The 23,329-nt window shown below is 39.5% G+C and overlaps 1 protein-coding gene across 5 annotated transcripts in view; it reads left to right on the forward strand.

Annotated features, from left to right (window-relative positions):
* Window positions 1-23,329, forward strand: part of LOC145934085 (uncharacterized) — a 114,043-nt gene that overhangs the window by 42,340 nt on the left and 48,374 nt on the right. For all 5 annotated transcript variants that reach the window (XR_014424987.1, XM_083034330.1, XM_083034329.1 and 2 more), the window contains exon 3: window positions 1,679-4,032. Coding sequence is in view for 4 of the 5 variants with exons in the window: in XM_083034330.1 (XP_082890456.1) it covers window positions 2,305-4,032 (1,728 nt within the window). In the remaining variant the exon portion in view is untranslated. The remainder of the gene's footprint in view (window positions 1-1,678; window positions 4,033-23,329) is intronic.

Raw genomic sequence — 23,329 nt, forward strand, 5'->3', positions numbered from 1 at the left:
ACGCGCCCGGGGTGAAAGCCGGAAGGTAAAGAGGAGGAGAAGGCGGCGATCGGGTCCCTCTAAACATGTCGTTATATCGAAGCTAACAACACACCCGGTTTACGCCGACTTTCGTTTCTTGGGTTCTCCCAAGAGAATGAATGCCGGCGTGTACGACTCGCGGCGTTGATTATTGGCCATCGGCCAAGTGCCCCCGAAGACTTATCCCCCTATCGCGCATTGTTTATGAAAGCAACGCGACTACAAAGCGGCGCGTGTAAGTCTTTCGAGTTGGCCAGCCGCGATGCCAAATTAGCGATGCCAAATTAATTGGAATCGCTCTCAAATGAATCCTCTCGTATCATGATATTCATAAGCTCCCATGTAGATGCTTCTATTTTCCTAATTTCAATATTTGCATATTTTGAAGCAGAATTTTAAATTTTCTTTTTTTTTCTCTTTTTGCAGACTCGTATTATCTCTGAAAGTTATTATCGGAAAATGTAAATTTCTAATTAGAAAAGAAAACAAAATATATCTTGAGTATAAAAAGAAATTTAATAACATCATAAACATAATATTCAAATACATTTTTGTATTATAAAATATTTTCAATAATTGCCATATTTTTAAATATGACACTTATAATTATTTGTAATTTTTAATCTATATATAAAAGAAGATATATAAGAGTTAATAACTTTCTAAAATAACAACAATGTAATCATTTGTCTATAGCAAAATTATATGATTGCAAATGGTATCGTAAGATGGGAATATTATATTGCACTGAGATAAACACGGTTTCGTCTTCTTTCTAAAACAATAATCGTACCACTGGAATGCGTCTCGTGCTAGCGGCATACATATCTATCAAGTTGAGAATGTGCCGACAAGGCATTATCTCGATGTTATTTTACAAAGAAAATGGAACGGATTATGCTTGGCTCATTACATTGCATAGCTACTAATCCCTGTGGCATTTGTTGCCACATCATATGACAATCATTTTTAAAATTTCCATCAAGTCGAAATGAAAAATAGTAGACAATGTGATATGCATTTTTTCAAGATAGATGAAACACAGCTTTCAAATTCTGACTTATATGTGTAAGAATTTCATTAATTTATTTTATTTAACCTTTCGGTTTAGGATGGCTTCCGGTTTATATTTTAACATTTATATATTTTTTAATTTTCACATTTTTACATTTGGATTCATCTGCTTAAAATTAAAATTAAATTAGTTCTAAAATTAAATCAAAATTAGGATCAGAATTAGAATCAGCATTAATAATCAATGATAAAATAATAAAATAAAATCTAATCGAATAGGATAAAATAAAATAGAATTAAAATTAAGAATTATAATTATAATTATATAACATTAACATATGACATCACAAAATTTAAAATAACAATATTGCAACATTATAATTTTATAATCTTATAGCCTTATAACACTACTAAACTTATAACACTAGTATCTAAATCCTCAATATATTCAACACACTTCCAAGTCCGAATTGAATAAATACAATAGTATAAATGCGCAATAATTTAATTTAATGAATTAGTTTTTAAATTAGGCGACGAATGATGGAATATTCACGGAAAGACTATTTCGATTAAAAACGAATTAATCTCGGTTAATCGTTATATATTTTACGACATGAAAAGAATCATTTATATGTTACAGATCGAAAGCAGGACGTTCAGCGCGGTTCCGTCGGGAAATCGAAGGGAAGAACTGCACGCTAGGCTGACGCCGATCGGTAGTATCCCCGACATGGCTTAACTCGCGACAAGCGGAAGACAGGTGGAAAGAGGAATGTCAGGAATGCGCGGATGATCGCCGAGATTTTCTACAACGTTGAAAGTAATCACGAATGGTGTTGAGTAGTGTGTTCGTGATCGCGTCGAGGGGGAAGGGTAATAGTGGCTGTGATCGTAGTGTTGTGTCTCGGGAAAATCAGTGTGTTATCGGTGAAGAGTGGTGAAGAGAAGAGGTATAACGGGTCGCTCGATCTTCGGCTCTGCGAGTAAGAATTAACGACAAAAGCAAGTGCGCGGTGAAAAGAGCGAGAGAAAGAGAAGGAGAGAGAGAGATTCAGCCGGGATATATCGCGAATTACGTTGAGTTAGAGTAGCCGCGAGAGAGTGAGTGATGTGTTCGATTGACGAGGCGCGTCTCGCGGGCGGTGGTCGGGGTAATGATAACGCGTGTAATCGCGCACGCTACCATTGCTACTTGGGATTCAAAGTGAGAAAAGGCGAGCAGTCGGTGACCAGGCTGGCGGGCGCCGGGGAAACGTTTCCAAGGGCATGGCGACCACGCCACTAGGCGGTCGCCTCCCTAACGTAAACCGCAAAGGACCATCTCCGTGCGTCGGTGGTGGTGGTGCTAGTAGTAGTAGCAGCAGCAGTAGTAATAGTAGCGGTGGCGGTAACGGCAACCCCAGTAACGGTAGCAACAACGGCAGCAACAACAACGGCTTAGGCAACAGCAGCAACGTCGGTGGTCAGTCGAGGAGACAGGAGAGAGCGCTGATCGGCAAGGAACACCGTGATCATCGTCACCATCACCATCACCATCATCATCACCATCATCACCACCATCATCATCATCAGGGTCGAGACAAGTCATCGTCATCCTCGTCATCGTCGAGTCAGCAGCGCGAGCCTAATAAAGCAAGCACAGTGGCTGCTAACGCCGGTGAACTGGATCCGGCCGTGACGAATGCGACCAATAACTTTGAGTACGACGACAACGAATGGGACATCGGCATAGGTGACCTGATAATCGATCTTGATGCGGACATTGAGAAGACGAGGGACGAGAAATTGAGCTCGGGGACAGGCATGGCTTCTACGCCTGCCTCGGCAGCATCGGCACCGAATAACGCGAATCATCATCAGTTACAGAACTCAACGAGTCTCAACTCCTCCAATTCCTCGTCCGTCCCGTCGGCTGGCACGAACGCCAGCAGCCAATCGTCGTCCACTTCGTCATCGTCGTTGTCGTCGTCCTCCTCATCGTCCTCATCGTCGTCGTCAACGTCTTCTTCGTGCGGCGTCAACTCGTCGACGCGATCAAACAGTCCCGGAAACGGCAACGGCGGCGCGAACGGTGTCAGCAATACGAACGGCACCGCGTCCTCCGTGGTCACCGGCCCCGGTAATAAGCAAGCGTCGGGCGTAAACGTGAGCGGCGTCAACGCCGTCCACGGTAACGCCGGCAATCCCGGCAAGATGGCCGTTGAACATTCGGCCACCGTCGATAAGGGCCTCAAAATGAAGATCAAACGCACCAAGCCCGGTACCAAAACGAGCGAGGCCAAGCACGAAATCGTCAAGTCGAACGAAATCAACGGCACTGCCTCGTCCCAGGACTCGAACAACGGCACCGCCGCCTCCTCGACGTCCTCGTCCTCGACCGCCGGTTCGGCCTCCGCCTCGGCCGCGGTCGCACAGAACTCGCAGAACTCGGAATGCGGCGCGGCCGGCAGTGGCGGCCAGTCGTCATCGTCGAACAAATCCAAGCCGAGTCACTCCCCGGCTTCCGCCGGCGGCACCGGCGGCCCCGCACCCTCGTCTACCGCCGGTTCCAAGCGCGGCTCCAGCGGTCATCGGCGCGACAAGGCGCGAGACAAGCACGAGAAGCCGCAGAGCAATCACACGCCTCAGCAGATCAAGCCGGAGATGAACGGTACCGCGCGACCTACGCCGCAAGGTCAAAATTCGGCCGGCGGCGCGACGCAGTCTCAGGGCCCGACGCCGGCCGCCACGGCGCCGCAACAGACCCAGGGACCACCGCCCAGCTCGAGGACAGGTTTCTCCGTATCCCAGGGCGCCGGGCCGCCCGCGACTAGCGCGGCGGCGCCCTGTCCGCCGCCGAGTCCGGCGAGTGCAACCGCGACCGGCGCTGCGGCCAAGCCGGAACAGACCAAAGTAGCCGCGGTGCCGGGCCCCCCGCTCACGACGCCCGCCGAGGAGGCCATGGACACTGCCGCTAGTCCTCCACCCGCGAAGAAGATGAAGACGGATCCAAAGGTGAGTTTTTGAACCTGCTAATTTTATCTCGTTGCATTTCCGCGGATATGAGTGTCTTTTCTGCGAAATTTGGAATTATTTTTCTGAATGTTCAAATTTTTCACAATTTTTTAAATTTTGATATTCGATATTTTAATCGCAAAATTTCTTGAAATTTAATTGAAGCAAAAACTATTTCGAATTGAACGGCGAATAATATTCACTTATTTATTTTCATCCATAAAGTTTAATTTTCGAGACTTTATTCTCTCTCAAAATCTCTCGGTTGGTTCACGGCCAAGAAACTAATGGCTTAATATTTTTATCTCCAAATTTCACAAGATAATATATTCACTTTCTGCTAACTCTGAAATAGTCTGTATATCACGATCAAAGTCAATAGCACTATTATTTTGCGTTCCTCATCAATGACAAAATATTATCTGTCACTGCGATTTTAAAAGGATGGAAAGATGGCAGATATAATATTGGATTGTCTTTCATTTTTGAGAGACGAACTGAATTAAATTTGTAGACTTTTTCCCCGCGCGAAATTGCCATATAAGAACGGAAAACAAGTTAACAAGATATAAACAAGAGAACTTCCTTTCTCTCTTTCGAGTCATTCCGGCCGGAGAAGACGTATATATGTAATACGTATTTCCGGCAGCTCGTTAGTCGCCACGAGTTCGAGCGGAGACCCTCCTTCGATCGGTATCTTCGCTTCGTCGGCAGCGACGCGAAACGCTCGTACGCACCTAACTCATTCGCGGTAAGATGAGAGTCGGTACCGAATCAATTACATAAGTCCATATGCATGAAACGCGAACGGACCGCAACGAAATAATAGTGCGCACGATACACGCATCACGTGCACGCATCAATGCTGCGTTCCATTTCGCTGCGTGCAATGAAAAAAATTTCACCTAAAAACTATAGGAGATTATATAGAAAGGGAAAAGTACTTTATTAAAAATAAAAAGAAGTGCAATAAAAATTCAAGATGCATTAATAAAAATATAATAGACAACCAATTATGCAAATTCATTCAAAAGCTTCTTGAATATAATTTTAAATATATGATGTATTTTTATGCCAATGTTTCCTTTTTAAAGTACGATGCATGAAAGAAAACAAAAATTTATACTTTTCCCTTTAGTTAGCAGAAAATATCTAGAACCCAAGTTGATAATTTAAGTTAAACTATTTAAAAGAGTTAACTTTAATTTTTTCATTTTATCAATTGAAAAATTAAATCGAATCTTGGAGTATGTTGGAACGATGAAGATGCGATATAGTTTTTATTTTCGTCCAAATAGGAAATTCTGAAGAATCGATATCATCTTGACTAGTTTTATATATATTTGCTCCTCTTTTTTTTATTCTATATCGCGGGATGACACTATCGCCGTGACACTTGAATAAATAAATCCGCTTCTCGTACGATGGGACGGGAGCGTTATTGTAAAATACGAGAGCTTTGGTTTTCTGTCGCAAACTCGTGCGTGCGTGCATATGTATGTATATCTGAAAATAAACGCGAAGCGAAAAATATATCGTTTGAGAGATACGGCGATGCGCCATAAATAAATCTCGTCTCATGCACGCGTATGTACGCGCGCGTTTCGTTTCCTTGATCCGTCGAAAATTGTACATTATTTCCTCTCGAAAAGATCCATAACGTTATCGCATTTTACGATTGGCCGAACATGACGAACGGGGTGAGTTTTCTTGTCGAATGCGCGAGGAATCTTTTTCCATTCGCTCGAACTTGACCGCCATACGGCTTATCTCCGCGTGAGTGTCGCGTTGTAAATACCGCAAACAAATAATAAAATTTTATTTCTCTTATAAATTCAGATAATTTTATTATCTAGAATTTTATTCTCAATTTTAAGAACTGAACGAAAGAAATATTAAAATTGAAATATATAAAAATATACACAATAATACGGCCCATAAAAGGTCTGACTTCTTTACAGCGATACTAACAATACCATTTAAGAATGACTGCCTAAACTATATACCTGTATCCTTGCTAATTGTGTACAAAATTTGAAAAGTTTACGATTTCCTGATCTCAAGTATTATAGTGTTTTGTGAAGCTTGTTTTTTTTAAGTACGCCATTAATATTAAAGGAAGGAACGTATCGCAATAAAATTTTGTTTTAAAACTGATTTATCTTCTATACAAATGTTCGTAATAATGCAAAAAGCTTATAAGAATGAAACATTAAGTTGGACGAACATTTTTCGTTTGCATGCCAGATTTCGTGAGGAAAAATACTTCGTAAAATTGCACGTAAAGTTTTTTTTTTATCTACGCTTTAAATACGGAAAGCTACAGCTTTGAATATCTATAATATCTTTGTTGATCTTGTTTTACGCTGTGCGACAACGATGATATTGTCATCTGTTCAACTTATAGTAGAACGACCGTGTGCTCGTCTTTTTTTCTACAGAGTCTTTCCCTTACGAAATCTGGCATGCCAACGAAAAATGTTTGCTCGACTTAATGCTTTATTTCCATAAATTTTTTGCACCATCTCGAGCATTTGTGTGAGAGATAAGTTGGCTTAAAATTTTATTGCGGTACGTTGCTTTTCTTTTATATTCTCATGTCGTACTTAAAAAACAAGCTACAAAACACCTCACTATTCCGGATCAGCTGATTGTAGATTTTTCAAATTTTGCATGCAATTAGCTAAGAGTAACAGGTAAATAATTTGAACAATTATTCTTAAATAGCGTTGTTAGTATCGCTGTAAAAAAAATCAATCTTGAAATTTATGGACCGCCACTGTGTAGAATGTCCGCAAAAATTGTGACTCCATATATTTCGCGAGGAATATGGCGGGAATTGTATATCGCGTTGTGTGTGCACACACCGTATACTGTTGCGAGTCGTGAAATCCGCACTTTTTCCAACGATCCTCGGTGTATCTCTCGCCTTGGCACACATCGGACTCGTCGTCGTCGTCGTTCGTCGCGCTCGTACGTGCTCATTCGCAACCTTGTTCGCAAGCCATGTAACGCCGGACACGTATTCGCGCGTCAATCAACTCGCGTACGTGTCACGGATGCGCCCGCGGCTCGACTCCGGCTTGGCTCGGCTTGACAACAAAATTGGGAAGCGCGCGCCCGCAGTGGAAAACCGATGTGTACACTCGAATGTATACGGCGCGTTAACTGTTAAACGTCCCTGTTAAACGTAATGGCATTTTTGTGCGCTCCAAAGAGATCCCCGTTACGCGTAATGTCACGGAAAAAAAGAATTTACTCGCATCGCAGCGAAATTGCATATCCGCGTAATAAATCACGATTTTTAAATCTTATTATTGTACACATATATAGTGAAATATCAGTCTCTATTACAGGCGCGAGCAACGTGAGAGATTCTGCTAAATTATGTTACCAAGCCGCATAAAGGGCATTTTTTTCCTAATCACTTTTATAGTCGCGTTCGTTTTATAGTCCGGTAAATGCTAATGAGTTTATTTAATGGTTTTTTTTTTACGTTTACATTAACTCACATGTGCAGGTTATGCATTTTGCAAGCTATAATTTCTCGATATGAGAGCCGTGATGCAAATTTTACAAATCGATTTTACATAAATTGCAATACATACTGTTTATTGTCGTTATATAATGGACACACAGTATTTTAATGTCTGAGTGAGTTTTGCGCGCTGAAAGTGTAAAGTTCAACGAAGATCGAGATTGGCATGAACTATTTTCTCTTTGTGCGCGACGATTGCTGCAGCTGCAGGTATATATTTTCACTCGGCATCTCTTGTCGCCAATCACGGTTCATGGCAGTCGCTTTGTCGAAGTTGTTTGGAAAGTCCGATACATCGATACACGGCCGGTTAACGCGTATCATCTATTTATTCACCATCCGATTCGGCGAGTGACATCGATACGAGTGCTCTCCATTGTAATAGCGGTGTCATTATTTTTGCACGCTATGATTTGCCGCGATATTATTAATGATCACCGCGCGCGCGATCGTCCGAGGGCGGTAATATTTAACGAACGTATATTCACGTGCAAACAAGCGGTATATGTAATCTCTGTTCTCGCAGCGTACTGTTTTCCAACCTCGCAATTTTCATAGAAATTTTCAAATGTCATTTCGAATGCGATTTTACAATCAGTTCTCAAATTTTCTCAACATTTTTTTTTCAATATTTAATTACCAAACGTTTATTTTCTCTTGACTTTATTAACTTTTGACATTTATCGACATATAAGTAACAATGAATTCTCGAGTCTAATTTACAATTTTTTTATCCATAACTTTCTACAAAGTTAATGGTACTATTTCGCTCTCAATTTACACGAATTTGACAAACATTGTAACGGAGCGAAATAAATTCAGGAAATTATCGCGCATTTCATTTAATCTCGCATCGGTTGATTTTAATAACTCGCCGACATGTGGTTAATCGAGCCGCGATAAAACGTGCGGATTAACGGTACGCGGACAAGAAGTCGTTTGATAAATATTTTTGATCGCGTCCCCGTCGACTCGGAATTGACGCTCATCGATGTCGGAATGGGTTGCAGGGGTTGTGCGAAAACCGAGGGACGGTGGTCCAAGCAAAGTGGCATAGTCGACTACTCTATGCACCGAGGGGAATAATCCGTTATATCCCTAGTATAGAGTAGGGGTTCTCAAACACGTAGTCCCTCAAAGCCTAAGCGTTTCTATATATATTACGTTTTAACGAGGTTGCGAACTCGATCGGGAGAACTTTCGGACTTCGGACGCCAGCACTGCTCTTTCCAATATTTCAATTTATTTATAATTGATTTATTATAATATGATATATATAATTTATTTGAATTAAATTAATTTGTTAATGAGAGAATTTGATTGTACATATTCTTTTTAGAAAGTTCTTTGGTATAAATTGAATATTGCTTGATATATATCATGATTATGTATCAATATTATATTATCAATTCAGAGCTTTTACAAACGAGATATTACGAATATAATCACTTGTGTGTGTGAATGTTTTCTTCGTTATATTGATATTGGGTGGGACAAGTTTATCATATAAAATTCCAGTCTAAGTAAATTCTTGTTTAAATCAAAAGTTAAATTGCTTATTGCAAGAACGCATTTAATTAAAAGTTCCGTTAGTTTCATGTTCATTCGATATGCTATTGAATAAAAAAAAAATGGCATTGCCATTTGTACTAGTTACTCGACGTTCCTTTTACATGGCATAGAGTCAATACACCGGTGAAGGACCGAGTGATTAATCACAAGTTTTAATTGTCGTAAACTTTCGGGTCAATCGAGTTATCGGTTTTTGCCACGAAGCGTCATGTTTCCTTCTGCCTTTCTCTATATATTACAAATGTTCGTGCCGCATTATCCATCGTTCATAATTCCGTGTTCGTAACTATTTACAAATATCGGGGAGACGAGGATTTTCCAATTAAACGCCATGAATCCAGCTCTCATACAGACGTCAACTTTCCTCCCCTCCGTTCTTCGTCCCTTCGACGAATCGTCCACGAAAGCAGCAGCGGAATAAACAGATTACATTCTCACCGGAATACATTTTTGTTCCGAAATTTACTCCGCGATACACACCCATTTCCCGCACGATGTCACCCATCCGCGTTCAACCCTTCTCTTCCGCGTCTCCCCACCCTCGCGTCGCGACGTTGATGCAGGCTGCACAGTGCCATCTTCGTGTCCGCGCTTTCGCCTTTCCTCCTTTTCCACCGCGTGAATTTTCCCTCCAAGTCACCCTCCAATGTTCTGTTTGTTCTCTCTATTCTCTCTTCTTTTTCTTCCCCATTCTCTCTCGCTCTCTCTCTTTCTTTTTCTGTCTCGATCTCTTCCTCTTTCTATCTCGATCTCTCTCGCCTAACTTTCTCGGGGTTGGCCCACCAGGTTGATTCGTCGGCAAACGGTCGGGCAAGGTTTCGTCTGTGACAGTCGACGAGCCCCTAGAAGCGCGCCGGCAGAATCTATATTGGTGTTCGTGCAACAGAGCCGGCTCTGCGTTTTCCGCCACCCTGGCAAACGAATCGCATCGCATCGAGAATTCTGTTTCCGTTTATTAAAGCCATTTATTAAACTTCAAACAAAACTCATTTTCCATTTCGTTCGACGTTAATTAGAAAGTGCAGTTTTATTCTGCACATCTTGTTGCTGATTTTCAGATAAAAATATGTAACAAAGTAGCGTGTGGAATTTCGAGAGAAATGAAAAACGACGAGAACCTAAAAAGATCAATACATTAAATGCATATGCATTTGAAAAGCTTTCTCAGCTTTACCATAAAGTGCGAAGTAGAGAACAAACTTTGCTTGAATATCCATTTTTCGTTTATTTTTTTTTCTCTTTATACAGAATACAAAAACAGATTTGAATCTGATGATATATTTCTACAATTTAAAGTTATATCTCTCTTTCTTTCTTGAACAAATAATAATATATTTTTGAATCGTTTATTTTAAAAACAATATTTATTCCTGATGTTTAATTCACTTGTTTTCCATTTTCTTTCTTTCTGCAAAGTGCTATTGTAAATTTTATATTCAGAAAAGATATAAAGAATGTAGTATTTTTTAAGTATATAACTAAGAACTCGATTCTTTAATTATAAGTTTGCATTTTTGTATTTAAAAAAAGACAAGCGCATACTTATATTTTGGAGAAACAAATTAAGTGTAGAATTTATAATTTTAAAAAAAAAAGCACAAATTTATCTCCACCATGAAAGTATAAAATTATCTTTAACGAAATTAGCAATACCGCTTTCGTCTTCTTAGAATCGAATACATTATTTATTAAAAGGTATTCGCTTTCGCAGTTTTTATAGATTATTGGAAGAATGTTTTATGACAGAAATGCCATTCACAAAACCGACGAATATTTTGCTTCTTCTTTTTCGAGGAAAATATCACGTGCCTAATTTTTCAGACGACACCTTTTGTACCTTTTCGACGATTATTTATTTATCCGGAAATATATCCGGTTTTAGAGTGAATTCCACTCCTTCTAGACGCGGCCCTGGTCGGTAGCGTTGCTACCACCGGTGGTTCGAGCGAAATTGGGGTGGTTGAGAGAGGGAGAAAAAGCGAGAAAGAGACAGAGAACAGGGCTGGTGGCTGCTCCTACGACTGTGTGTCGGCGGGGAAATGTTGCAGGAGCAGCAACGGGGCGCAAACGGCCGGGGCACGGAGGGAAACGGTGGATGGAGACGAAGGAGGGAGGGCGGAGGTGAAATCAATACTTTGCGGTCTCCGCCCCCGGGAGTACACGGATGAATACACGGACAAACACGAGCGCCGACGAGGGTGGCTCGTCGGATTTCGCCCGTGATGGTGCGGCCGCTCCGTTTTCGCCCTTTTCCCTCGCCCTCTCCCGCGCGTGCATCTTCACCATGCCTCCCTTCCGCTCCCCTTCCCCCTTACCCTCATTTCGCGTGTCCCCCTGCCGACAATCCCCTTTCACCACCGCATGTCGTCGCTGCTTCCTGCCTCGTTATAGCTAACTGTCTTAGCGGTCGAGGACATCGACATGCGAGATGCTGTCGAAAGTGGGATTGGCGAGCGGCCAATCGCGATCATCCGGGGACTCCGTTTGTGATCGTTTGCGAATAAATAACGGGGATGAATTGCGAAATCGGTCCGCGCTCCCCTTTTTTCCATTGCGCAAAAATGATTCTTCAAAAGTGATCCCCCGGCGCGGCGAATTTTTATGCTTTTTGTGTGTACGCAGCGACGTAAACGAGTAATACAATGCTATGAAATAACAGAATCATTAACGGGGTACAATTGAGTTGGGGGTTTGAAAAAAATGTCAATTTCGAGTTTCATACACTTTTTTTTAAATTGTTGTTTTGTAATAAAAGATTCAACGATGATGAACAATTTCCCGATCTCCGAAGCTTTTTTTTTTTAACCATAGAATTCTCAAACATTTTCCCTGATGAAAAATTGATAGTTTAACAATTCATTTTTTTTGTGCATTATTTTTATGCTATGTTTCAAATAATGAGTCTAATGTCTGCTACAATCTCTCAAAGCGCTTCTCTCTCTTCTGTATTCTTTTGCATTTTTATATTTTATTTCGAATAGCCATGTGTACAGAAAAACATAATTTAAATTATATTTTTAGAGCTTACTTGCTCGAAACAGTTTCTTTAGATTTCTCATTTATATATATACTTTTCATAATAAAGTAAAGCGCTCGTTATTATTATTACGTTGAAATTTTTCGCTCGTTAACTCGCGTGTTCTCTCGTGAAGCCTCAAGAGGCTTCGTGCACACCCATAAAATTCGAGAATCATACTTTAAAACACGGCTTTTCTCATTGCGGTGGATATTATCTCCATTTAGTGGATAATATTCCTTTTTCCTAGGGCTGCCGCCATCCGCCGTGGAGGTGGTTTTAAAATTTACTTCGCGCACGCCTTCCGGAAGGAAAGTCTGTCTGACGCTGTTTTAGAATTACGACGCGGATTGTAAAGCACTAAGCGGCAAGAGAAAGAAAGAAAGAAAGAAATAAAGAGAGAGAGAAAGAGAAATGCGCTTTCATTCGTGCGAACGACATCCTGAAAAGATCTTTCATAGTCGTGACACACGGCGAACGCCGTTAGCCCTTTTTCTCGGTCGCCGCTTTCGCTCTTTTCACGCGACGTCACTCGCGCGATAACGCAAGCAAAAAACCACTGCTCTTTGAATCGACATCTTTCTGTCTGTTCAGCTGTGGTTACACATATCAATGTCGTTGAATTCGATGTATTTTACTTACTAATATACATAAATTTGTAGACACGTATCCATATTTTATTCTGGATATTGATAACAATAATGTACACTAAATCAATATTCGATATTCTTGAATATCGAATTTCGCATTTATTGAAAACATTTTAAACTCTTAACAAAGTGCTCGTGCTTCTCTTTATTTTTTATTTGATATTCTTTTGCGTATAACTGATTGCGTCTCTTTTAGCATTGAACGCATTGATTCGTTATCATTAGATATTCTCTTTCTCGTCGACTCTCAGTTTTTAACAGATATTAATTTCGAATCATTATTTTGCGACGATGCAATTCGCTATCAAACGACGATCAGGGGGAGTAGTTAAAGACGGGAGCGGTGATAGGAGCCTCGGTATTATTACCCGGCTTCTATCCGCAGCGTAGATGTATCGATTCTCGATTTTCGATATACGATACTCTGTGCACGATCGGTTTTATAGCTGGTCGACGCGATTTCGCCCTCGTCGCACCGCAAAGCCGCAACTTCCATCAGCCAGCCCGACGATATCAGCGGCGGACGCGAGTATTCACGTTCGATATTTCAAATACATCTATCTTGCCTGTGTAACTCCCCATTTTCGGATGAATTTGCCGACTCTTTCCGATAGCCTCTTCCAATGATATTTACATGAGAAATATTTTTCATATTTTTCGAAACATTGAGATTAGAATTTATGGAGAAAAATCTTGCAAAATTAAGGTGAGAAATTACGAATCTATAAAAAATTCAGAAGCCAGAAGTTCATTCAGAAGAATAACATTCACAGTTAATAATTAATTAGCGGTTAGTAATTGAAGCTATACAATTTTTTGTGCATAGATAAAATAAGAAACCTCAGAATTTGATAGCATTTTAAGATTGTAAATAAAAATGGCAAAGCATTTTTTTATCGGCGCTTACATACATCTTTCTGAAATTTATCGAGATAAGAAAAGTAATCATAGAGAGATACATTTAGAGATCATATAGACATATAGTGTCTTTAAAGAACGTGAGTACATAATTTGTGGAATAGGGCTGGATGGGTTGATAATTGGGACATCCAGTACTCTCTTAGCCGCGCGGAGATAAACAAGCGGAAAAAAACAAGCGTCGCGTCGAAAAGTCTCTGGGTGCCACACCCTCGGGGCAAGACGGCTTATGTATGCACGCTAGAGCGTAGCGGCTCGCACACAAACGCCCGGAAGGGGTTAGAGAGCAAAAGGAAAGAGCCAAGAGCGAGAGAGGGAGAGACGGAGGGCGAAGGAGAAAGAGTCTCGGAGTGCTATTCTGCTTACAGAGACACTCTCTCAGGAACGGTTTTAGATATTTGCACACCACGAGGCGGGCTTAAAGCTCGTACAATTGTTCCTTTATGCACATATCATAATTAGCTTTTTAATCATTTTCCATTTGTTTCTCTGAAGTTGAAAATGTAATAAACGCGCATTATATTATATTTTCATTTGTCCGCGATAGAAATTTAAAGACATATCTGTATTTTTGCTTTAGAGTTAATCTATATGAGTTTTTCAGCAACCAAATTGATTAATTACATTTTTTGTAAATTTCTTAATCTTAAAAAATTTACAAAACAATGGAATTAATTTGGCTCCTGAAAAATTTGTAATGCTAAATTGAAATTTGTTATTTATAATTTTATATAATAATATATGATGATCTTTATTCTTATACATCCACTCATTTTTCATATTATTTTGTATTGATTACATGAAAGATATAAGAAATTATTTTATATACAAACACATATTTACATTCGCGCGACGCATTTTAAAACAGCTGTCTTTCTGATTACAATATCTAGTCGGCACTGCATTTCATCTTCTTTGTTGCTCATGGAGAGACGTATACAAATAGTAAACATGGAGGGATGAAACGTTATATCCTACTGAGATATAATTGATAAAGATGTATTGAGAACGTGAGAGAATAAAATTTATCGAAAACGAAAGTCGAGCCCTCGCACGATAGAGCGTTGGTGTGCGCCCTTTCTGTGCGCGTGTGAGTCGAGGGTGAAGCGAGAGAGGCTGAAGAAGCATAAGGACTTGGGGAAATAGCGAAGAGTTTTCGAGGGTGTCAAGGGTGTCCGCGGGGAAATCGGTGATTCCCTCCTCACTTTCCCTTCTTAAGCCGGAGGCACGAATAATATGCGAATTTCTCTCTCTCTCGAGGCGAAGGGTTCATGATGAGCGATCGCGGTAATTAAGCGACCGTTGTAATTAAAACGCCACTTGCTTTTCACCCTGCTCTTTTTTCGTCGTTTCTCCTTCTCCCGACGTTGGCAGCTGTCCCTTTCACTAAGCTTCTCGATCGTGATCTTTGATGATCGTGGGTAAAATGACGTTTCGTTGACAGGACATTCCATGCGATAATTGAGCGCGATATTAATCCATAATTCTCGGTATAGGAGATCGTATGATAGAGAGAATGCATTCTATATTTAAAAACAAATCTATAAAAATATAAAATAATATATTATAATGTTATAAAAATATATTATTTTTACACACAATGAACTCTTATCTTATATAATCCACTTTGCAAATGGTTTTATGAAATTAAAAATTAAATTTCTTTGAACATGTACAGAGTGGTTATCGAAGATTACTTTTTTTCGTTTACGAATCTCAAGGAGCTAAAATATATAAATATAATTTACAGTGACTAAATGCAGATATCGTTCGTTATTTATTTTTTATTTAGCTAGAAATTATAGAACGATTTAAAAACATTTTTATTTGTTAGGAAAGAGAAAGAGGAGAGAGCTAGATAGACGCGTTAATATATTTTGAAGATGAGAAGTATGTTAATTCTTGATCGAATTCGGGGAAAATCCCTTCCTCGATAACTCTAAAGTGCCTGTCTTCTGTGCCTCGCATAGGGGATGGTAAACGGAGAGGTAACGGAGTCGAGAACAGTAGATTACCATTACAAGGTGGAAAGGAGAAAGGGGGAAGGAGAACGGCAGAGCGGTTCTCCAACATGCCGAGCTCTCTTTCTCTTCCTCTCAGGACTGTTTGAATATTAATCGACCCGTTTGACTTATTTATCAGCCCCTTCGTGCCACGAACGGTGCTACCGAATCTACGACATACACGAAGGGTAGAGAACTCTTTTCGAGGGATATAAAATGACTGTTCTACGACCGCAAGTTAGACAGCCGAGGGTGTGGTGCGTGTTGCCCCGTGCACAAAGGGTGTGCCGAGACGACGCGCATCATGCATCATGAACGAGCGGAAGAATAGGACGGAGGCTGGGATTAATTTTATCGCAATGAACGCGCAGATTCTGCGCGTTTACGGCGTCGTCCGTAAAAACACGATGTTTTTTTTTTTCTTCTTTTTCCCCCGAGTAAACGACGCGTAATCCAAATTAATAGTTTTTGTATTTGCGTTACACTAACAAAAAATTATTTAATTTTCTATAGCATTAATAATGTCAGATTATTGATAATTTTTAATTGCACACGTCTTCATTAACTGATAAGAGTTTATGGAATTATAATATCTGTTTATACAGAGCTTATGCATAACTTAAATTACGCTTGCCAACAGATAAGTTGGCTTTCGAAACTTGCTAGAAATGTTTGCGTAATGATATGATGCGCATGATATTCCACTAGGAAGATGGTTCACGAGCGGTCGTATTTGTCTCTGTAATCTTTGCGATCGTCGTTTTATATATGCGTCCACGGGGATTCTCTTGGAACAGCTCGAGCGATGATCGAATGCGTGTACGGATCGTGTCTTTGGCGAACACGAATAATTTATCGATACGGTTACTAATGCACCCCTCCTCGCGTGTACCAAGCGCGCACCCCCGCTCGTCGACGAGGTTTTAGGGTCCCGTCATCGCGGTTAAGCTCGTTACATTTGAGCACGCGAGCAGCTTAGTCATGCGTGTCTCTTACGCAAACACGACCGCGCTACGCGAAATTACTCATTTGTCGCCTTAATCGCCACTTTTGTATCGCATTTCGCAGCCCGAAACGTTGAGGGGGACGATCGTTAATCGGCCGTGTCCACGCGAGGTCTTCTTTGATGCTCGATAGCGCCGTCACGCGTGCCCATCTCAATAACGAGCAATTATTCCTAGCGATTCGTAGAACAACGTCATAAGCGTGTCATTTTTCGGCGAACCTGAGAATCACTGGAAATGTTTCTTCAGTAAAATATTTGACATTTTATTAGATAACAAGAGAGAGATAATAAAATAATTAAAACATAATTAAAATAACTATCATTTACATAATGTTTAAAGTACAGTTTTTTTACATTTAATATAAATTTCTAAAACGCATTATTTAAAAATAACTTAGTATTTAATTAAAAAAAGTATATTAAGAAAATTTCAACTGAATTACGAAATTCTTATATGACATTTGTTAAACAGCTTATACATAAGTTTGGTGAGCGAAAATTCGAGTTTGAAGAATTTTACTTTGAACTATTTCAGCCTAAGATTCTTGGGTTTGCAAAATCGAAAGAATTATGGGTGGAGGGAACGTCGGAGATGTAACGCGGCAAGGAACTCCATTTGAGTTATGGTTCTTCCCACGTCGCACAATCGTCGGAAGGCTTGTATTCACGTTCCTTATGTTCCTCTTCTGCCGCACGTCTCTGTGTATCGTACATATGTATTTATCGTTGCGAGCAACAGCACATGGAGGCGCTTATCTATGTACTGGTAACCTGGCAAATACGGGTTGGAAAGGTTCTCTACAGGGTGTCTTGCATGTTACATCGCTTTTGATCATACAGATTCTCTTTAACGAATCGAGTTTTTCAGAATTATATTCGAACGAAAGTTTAAAGGAGCGGCATAGTCTAGATAAATTAAGTTTTGTCATTAAAATCTCGATAAACTCTTAATAATGATTTTACTGACGTCTCGATATTTATTTAATTGTCGTTTCAATTTGATTTTTTTGCTATATTTATAATACACGAACAAAACGCGATTCTCCGAACGTTCTATATACGCGAACGAATACAGGACGGGGAGTAACGGAATGGAATGCGAACCGCGCCTGGATTTTCATCGCGACTCTCGTTGGCTTTGAAAAATAGAGCCGGAATGTGGGTAATATAAAACGGAGCATCCTGAGCCTGGCCGGAACGCGTTGTTATTAAGTGCAGCGGTACCAAGTCTAACGTTCGAGGGATTAAATTGTTCGTTCGTGATTAATGGCCTCCCCTTCCCTCCCCGTTAGCTTTCATTAATTTCTCTCTTTGTTCGAGTTAGAAAGGTCGACTTCCGCATCGTGACGACTGTCTTCCTAATTACGCTAATTAACACAATAGGTATTATTTTTAAAAAGGTTATTATTTTGAAAAGATTATTTTTGATATCATCGCACAAATATCCTCATTAGTTTTAATTTACTGAAAAAGGACTGCATTTACAAGGAAAATTGTGAGGATAAATAAATTATTTTCTTCTGATATCGGCAAATAAAGGACAAGGAAATACATTGCAAATTTCACACTTTGTGATATTTATTAATTTTACATAAAAAATGTAAAATCGAGGTATTTCTTTTAATCTTTGCAATGTCTGAAACAGCGGAGCTATATAGATATTTACATGCGTCTTTAACAGTAAAAGAGTGAAGCTCCAGTGATACACAATAATTTTTTAACTTTTCTTTCTTAAAACTATACATATAATAGAACGGTGAACTAAGAAGGGAAGAATCACGGATGAAAGGGTGCGCGGTTCTGCATATAACGCGACTACATGGATGTGGGTTAATTACACCGGGAGACAAACGACTTAATTCCTCTCGATTAATTAAGGCCGTCGCATAATTTCTCCATCCGGTCCGCGTGAGTCAGTACAAGGCATGCCGACCGTGCAATTTTTTTCGAGCGACTAGCGAAAGACGTCTCGGAGGATGTCGACACGAAGACTACATTAGTTCTGGAATTCTAAGAAAATAATAGGAAGCGTAATATTTGATATGATGCGTTTGAGAAAAAAGAAACATTTAATTATTGTTTATTTTCTAACATGGATAATTGTTTTTTTTTATTTCAAAAATGTCTAAGTTATTTGCTTAAATAATTATATATTTTAGATGTTATTCTATTATATATATTATAATAATAATAATAATAATAAAACTATGATAGAACGCAAAATATCGAGACAAAGGAAAAAGTTATTTAGTCGGCTGTCCTTTTTCCTTTACCATCGCATAAATTCTGAATTCGTAAGCTGGTTGAGTACAATATCGAAGACTTGAGAAATTGAATCACCGTCTGTTTTTATAATATAGTCTGCTATTTTTCCCTTTTACCTTTCAGATTTTGCATTCCCTGTCGCGATAAATAGATGCTTTATATATTTTATCCTGATATTATATATATGTGTGTACATATATTCTTAATAAAACTATAAAGAAGGCGGAAAGTATAGGGTTGGGAAATGAAGGGGAAAAGAAGGTGCTGATGTCGAAAGTCACGATCCATTTGCAATACACTCGATTACAATTTTTTCCCCTACGTCTCGGACTTCCAATCCTCAAACAAGCATCTTTTTTTTTCGTCTTGCAATATTCTTGATAAAACTATAACAAGACGGAAAGTATATAGAGTTCGCAGGGGAACTGAAGTCTGAGGGTAGATATTGATGTCGAGAGTCACGGTCCATTTCCAATATGGCCGATTGCCCTTTTCCCCTTCGTGAGACAAGCTTCGAGCCGTTCCGCTTACATATGGATATTTTATACCCCGTCCTGTTATATATTCTTAATAAAACTGCACAGGATGGAACATCGTATAGCGCGCCGAGGGCATAAAACCTTCGAGGGAAAAATACCGATGTTATTATAAGATACTCATGTTTCAAGTAACATTCCATTTTTCAGTATTATCACTTTTTTCTTCCCTTTATATAAAGGTCGGCATCGTTGGCTTGTGCAAGTATCCATCGTGTTGTTCTCTTAATTAAACTTAATAAAACGAAGTGAAAAATAGATGCGAGCGAAAAAAAGATAGATTCAACTAATATCTTCCGTCTCTCTTTTTAAATCGCTCTAATCAGCTTTACAGCAGCTTTACAACTTTCTATAAATAAATATGGAGGAAAGATTTAATTATTGTTAATTAAAATACAGTTAATTAACCGAAGCGTTTTCCGGTTTATGTAGTAGAATATCACGCTCATCCCGTGAAACTGCGGCTACATTTATGACGGATATATTAGGGATAATTAGAAATACCGAGCGAGCTCTTCGCATCATCGCGACTAATGAAATCACTCGAGCAAGTGACCACTCGAGCGCGAAATATCCGCTGCCTATACCATCAACAATTATGGGTCCAGTCGGCGGATATATAATAAATATCGATAAAGCATCATAAGAGGCACGATAACGATGATAATGGGCGTTCGCTCTTTCACGCGCGATAAAACGCACGCCCGTGAGCTGTGAATTTATTCGCGCTAACGGGGCCGTCACATGTCCCTGTAATAGGAACATCGACGCCACTTAGAGCCGATTGGTTAGCATTAACCGTGATTAACCCCTATAGTTTAATAGAGCCTCAAAGTAACGTAATATTACATGCGTCATGACACGCGGACTTCTGTTTCTCTTTTTTTTCTTCTATTATCATCGACTTCAAGAGCCGCACGGCCATAAATTACGGTGACCCGGATTCCTTAAAACCTATAAGTCAGCGATAGATAATGTATGTATTGGTTTTTAGTGCTAATCTAGTTTTGATAACTTGCCTTGCGCGACACACTTTTTTGTATAGAAAATAATTTTATTTACGAACATATAGAAAAATAGATAATTTTTTTTCTTCGAGCTCGATTGCATGAATTGGAAATAAAACGGAAACTCTTTAATTTCAGAGACGGGTAATGTTGTATTTGAGGGCACGCGTGATCTCTCGAAATCGAACCGTAATATTTTGAAAATTCATATAGATTAACGCAAAAGAGAAGAGCAAAAATACGAATTTCAATATAACGAATTTTTGGAATAATTTGGAATATATAGAATCATCGTTCCATTTTCGAGATATGTATTTTCACATACCGTGGTTTGCCTCGGAGAAATAATATTTCGGCACTACGTGATTTCGAGATAACGTATTTTCAGTGGCTGTGCTCCACTTTTCGAATTTCGGGACTTGTACGTATCCCGCATCGCGTTTTGCTTTCGTCGACCGGATGTAATATGCTCCAGAGAACACACATACACGTATACGAGAGCTCCGCGCGCTTGTAACGTTGTGTGTATTTGTGTGCGGACACTTCGCTTTAACAGCTGCTCGTATTTCATAGCTGCCATCGCTGACACTTGAAATACCAGAATGTATTTGCCTTCTAATTATTAGTTGTACTTCTGAGTTATGACGACGCTGATAAGCCCCCGAGAAAACGTCGCTCAGAGACGTTTTCGAGCATGGTGTATTTCCTCGACGTCAGATTGCTCCAATTCTCTTGTCAGAATGTTCCCTATGTATACTCCATTCGCTACTAATATCTCTGAGAATCAATTTGTTCGGGAAAATCCATATCTATTCATCAGAGATCATTTTTATTATGGTATCTAGCGTATGAATATTTTTAATCTCTCTCTACGTTGCATCTCTAAAATATAATATTTATTAATATATATATTGAAAATGTTTGCAAAATTTATTTTTACAGATGTAAAGTAATTTACATCTATCGTAAAAATTTCTATAATAGCTTAAATGAAAAGTATAAAAAATCTTTAAAATCACTCGTAAGAGATATTATCAAGATTTTATAACATCATTCTTGAACATTTCAAGCGTGCATTGATACTTTCTTATCGATACTATCTTTCAGTTATCAATATTTACTTAATACTCAATATTTACTTATCGAAAAAGCCAAGATTGTTAAAACCGTTACAGAAAGATAAACTGATATATTTTATTAAACATATTCCTGATACATTTTTCATGATGTACGAAAAATAAAAATATATATAACTCGGAGAACATTACGTAAAAATCAATCGGCAACTTTGAAAAACATTAAGTCTGACGAACTGGTAGATGTATATTTGACTTTAATTAATAACTTATCGCTCTCTCGAAGCGAATGAAAAATTCTGATTTCTCGCTTATTATTACAAGTTCAGTCTGACACGCGAGACTTCAATCAAAACCGGAGCAATTCAACTATTCAGGAGGGTATCGCTTCAATTTTTCTCGCGATTTCGCGCGAGATTCGCGCCGCGAACGCTTGTTTATTTGCACGTGTACGCGCAAATATTATCTAACCGTGGCGGTCGGCTTACGAAACTAAGCCGAGCACCAACAGAGTCTATAATGTACACGGCGAACAGAGAGAAGGCCGGGGTCCTCCCCCGGTCTGTGCCGCTGACAGATGGCGCGGGAAAGCCCCGCTCGCTCTTGCTCCTATATATATACACGCAAGAGAATCAATATTCCTGCGGTACATTCCCGGCCGTGTATATGTATCCGTATAACTACTTGCCCGCGCAGTGCGCTCGCACAATCTCCGCCGCTTTTGCGGTAAAGGATTAAATCCGCGCGCGGCCTCGTAATAATGATTTTGTAACCGTGCTTCCCTTCTCGCCACAAAAAGTATACGCGAATTAACCTCGATGGCCCCCTCATCCCCTTCCCTTCCTCCTCATCTCAGGCTGGAATCTACATTACATTCTGTTACTATATTATTACCGTATAAACGTTGCACTACTTGTATTGCGGTGCGGATAATTAACGTCGATATGCAGTCTCGCTCTTTAATCCTTATTCAATTTCGAAAGGATATCTTTTAATAAATTCATCTCTGCCGTGTGCGGGTTTAAATTATTAAGTATCGAGAATGAGGCATTTCTCTCTCTCCGTTTCACATTGGTTTAATTTTCCACTCTAATGAAAGAATCGATCGTTGGAGAGACATTTATATACCATACTATTACATTCTGACTTTTTATGTATTTTTTTTAAAGGAACAATAATCGACGGTACAAATAAATAAATTTCATTAATCCATGAATCGATAGCCCCTTGACTCATATTGGATTACGAAGCTTAAATGATTTAAAAAAAAAAAGTTAAATCGCGGGAAAACGATGCGATTGCTATTTTAAATGTCGGACTTTACGCTCGAATGCGTTACGACCATGGATGGAGAGAGCGGATACAGTTGACCGGAAAACCGGACCCCGACCACGATATTACAAATAATTAACTCGTGTCTCTACATTAAATACAAATAACTCCATAAAATAGCGTTAATCAGTGAAAGAGCTACGCGGAAGCGGTTATTATCTTTGCGCAACGTTAATTGTTCATTCCGCGATGCTGCGAAGCGTTATGAAAGAATCGTGCTTTGTCCAATGATTTATCAAATTAGCATAAAATTCTTATATAGTTTTATCGAAGGCTATGCGAAAGACCAAGTTTATATCACATTCGTGAACACTTGGAAGAAGTATCAAACTTTGAAATTCGATTTGTGATTAAAAAACTTTTGAATAGTTTACGGAG

This window comes from Prenolepis imparis, unplaced genomic scaffold, assembly GCF_030444845.1.
Source record: "Prenolepis imparis isolate NDT839.2.m4 unplaced genomic scaffold, iyPreImpa1.0 SCAF_3, whole genome shotgun sequence".
Classification (NCBI taxonomy): Eukaryota; Metazoa; Arthropoda; class Insecta; order Hymenoptera; family Formicidae; genus Prenolepis; species Prenolepis imparis.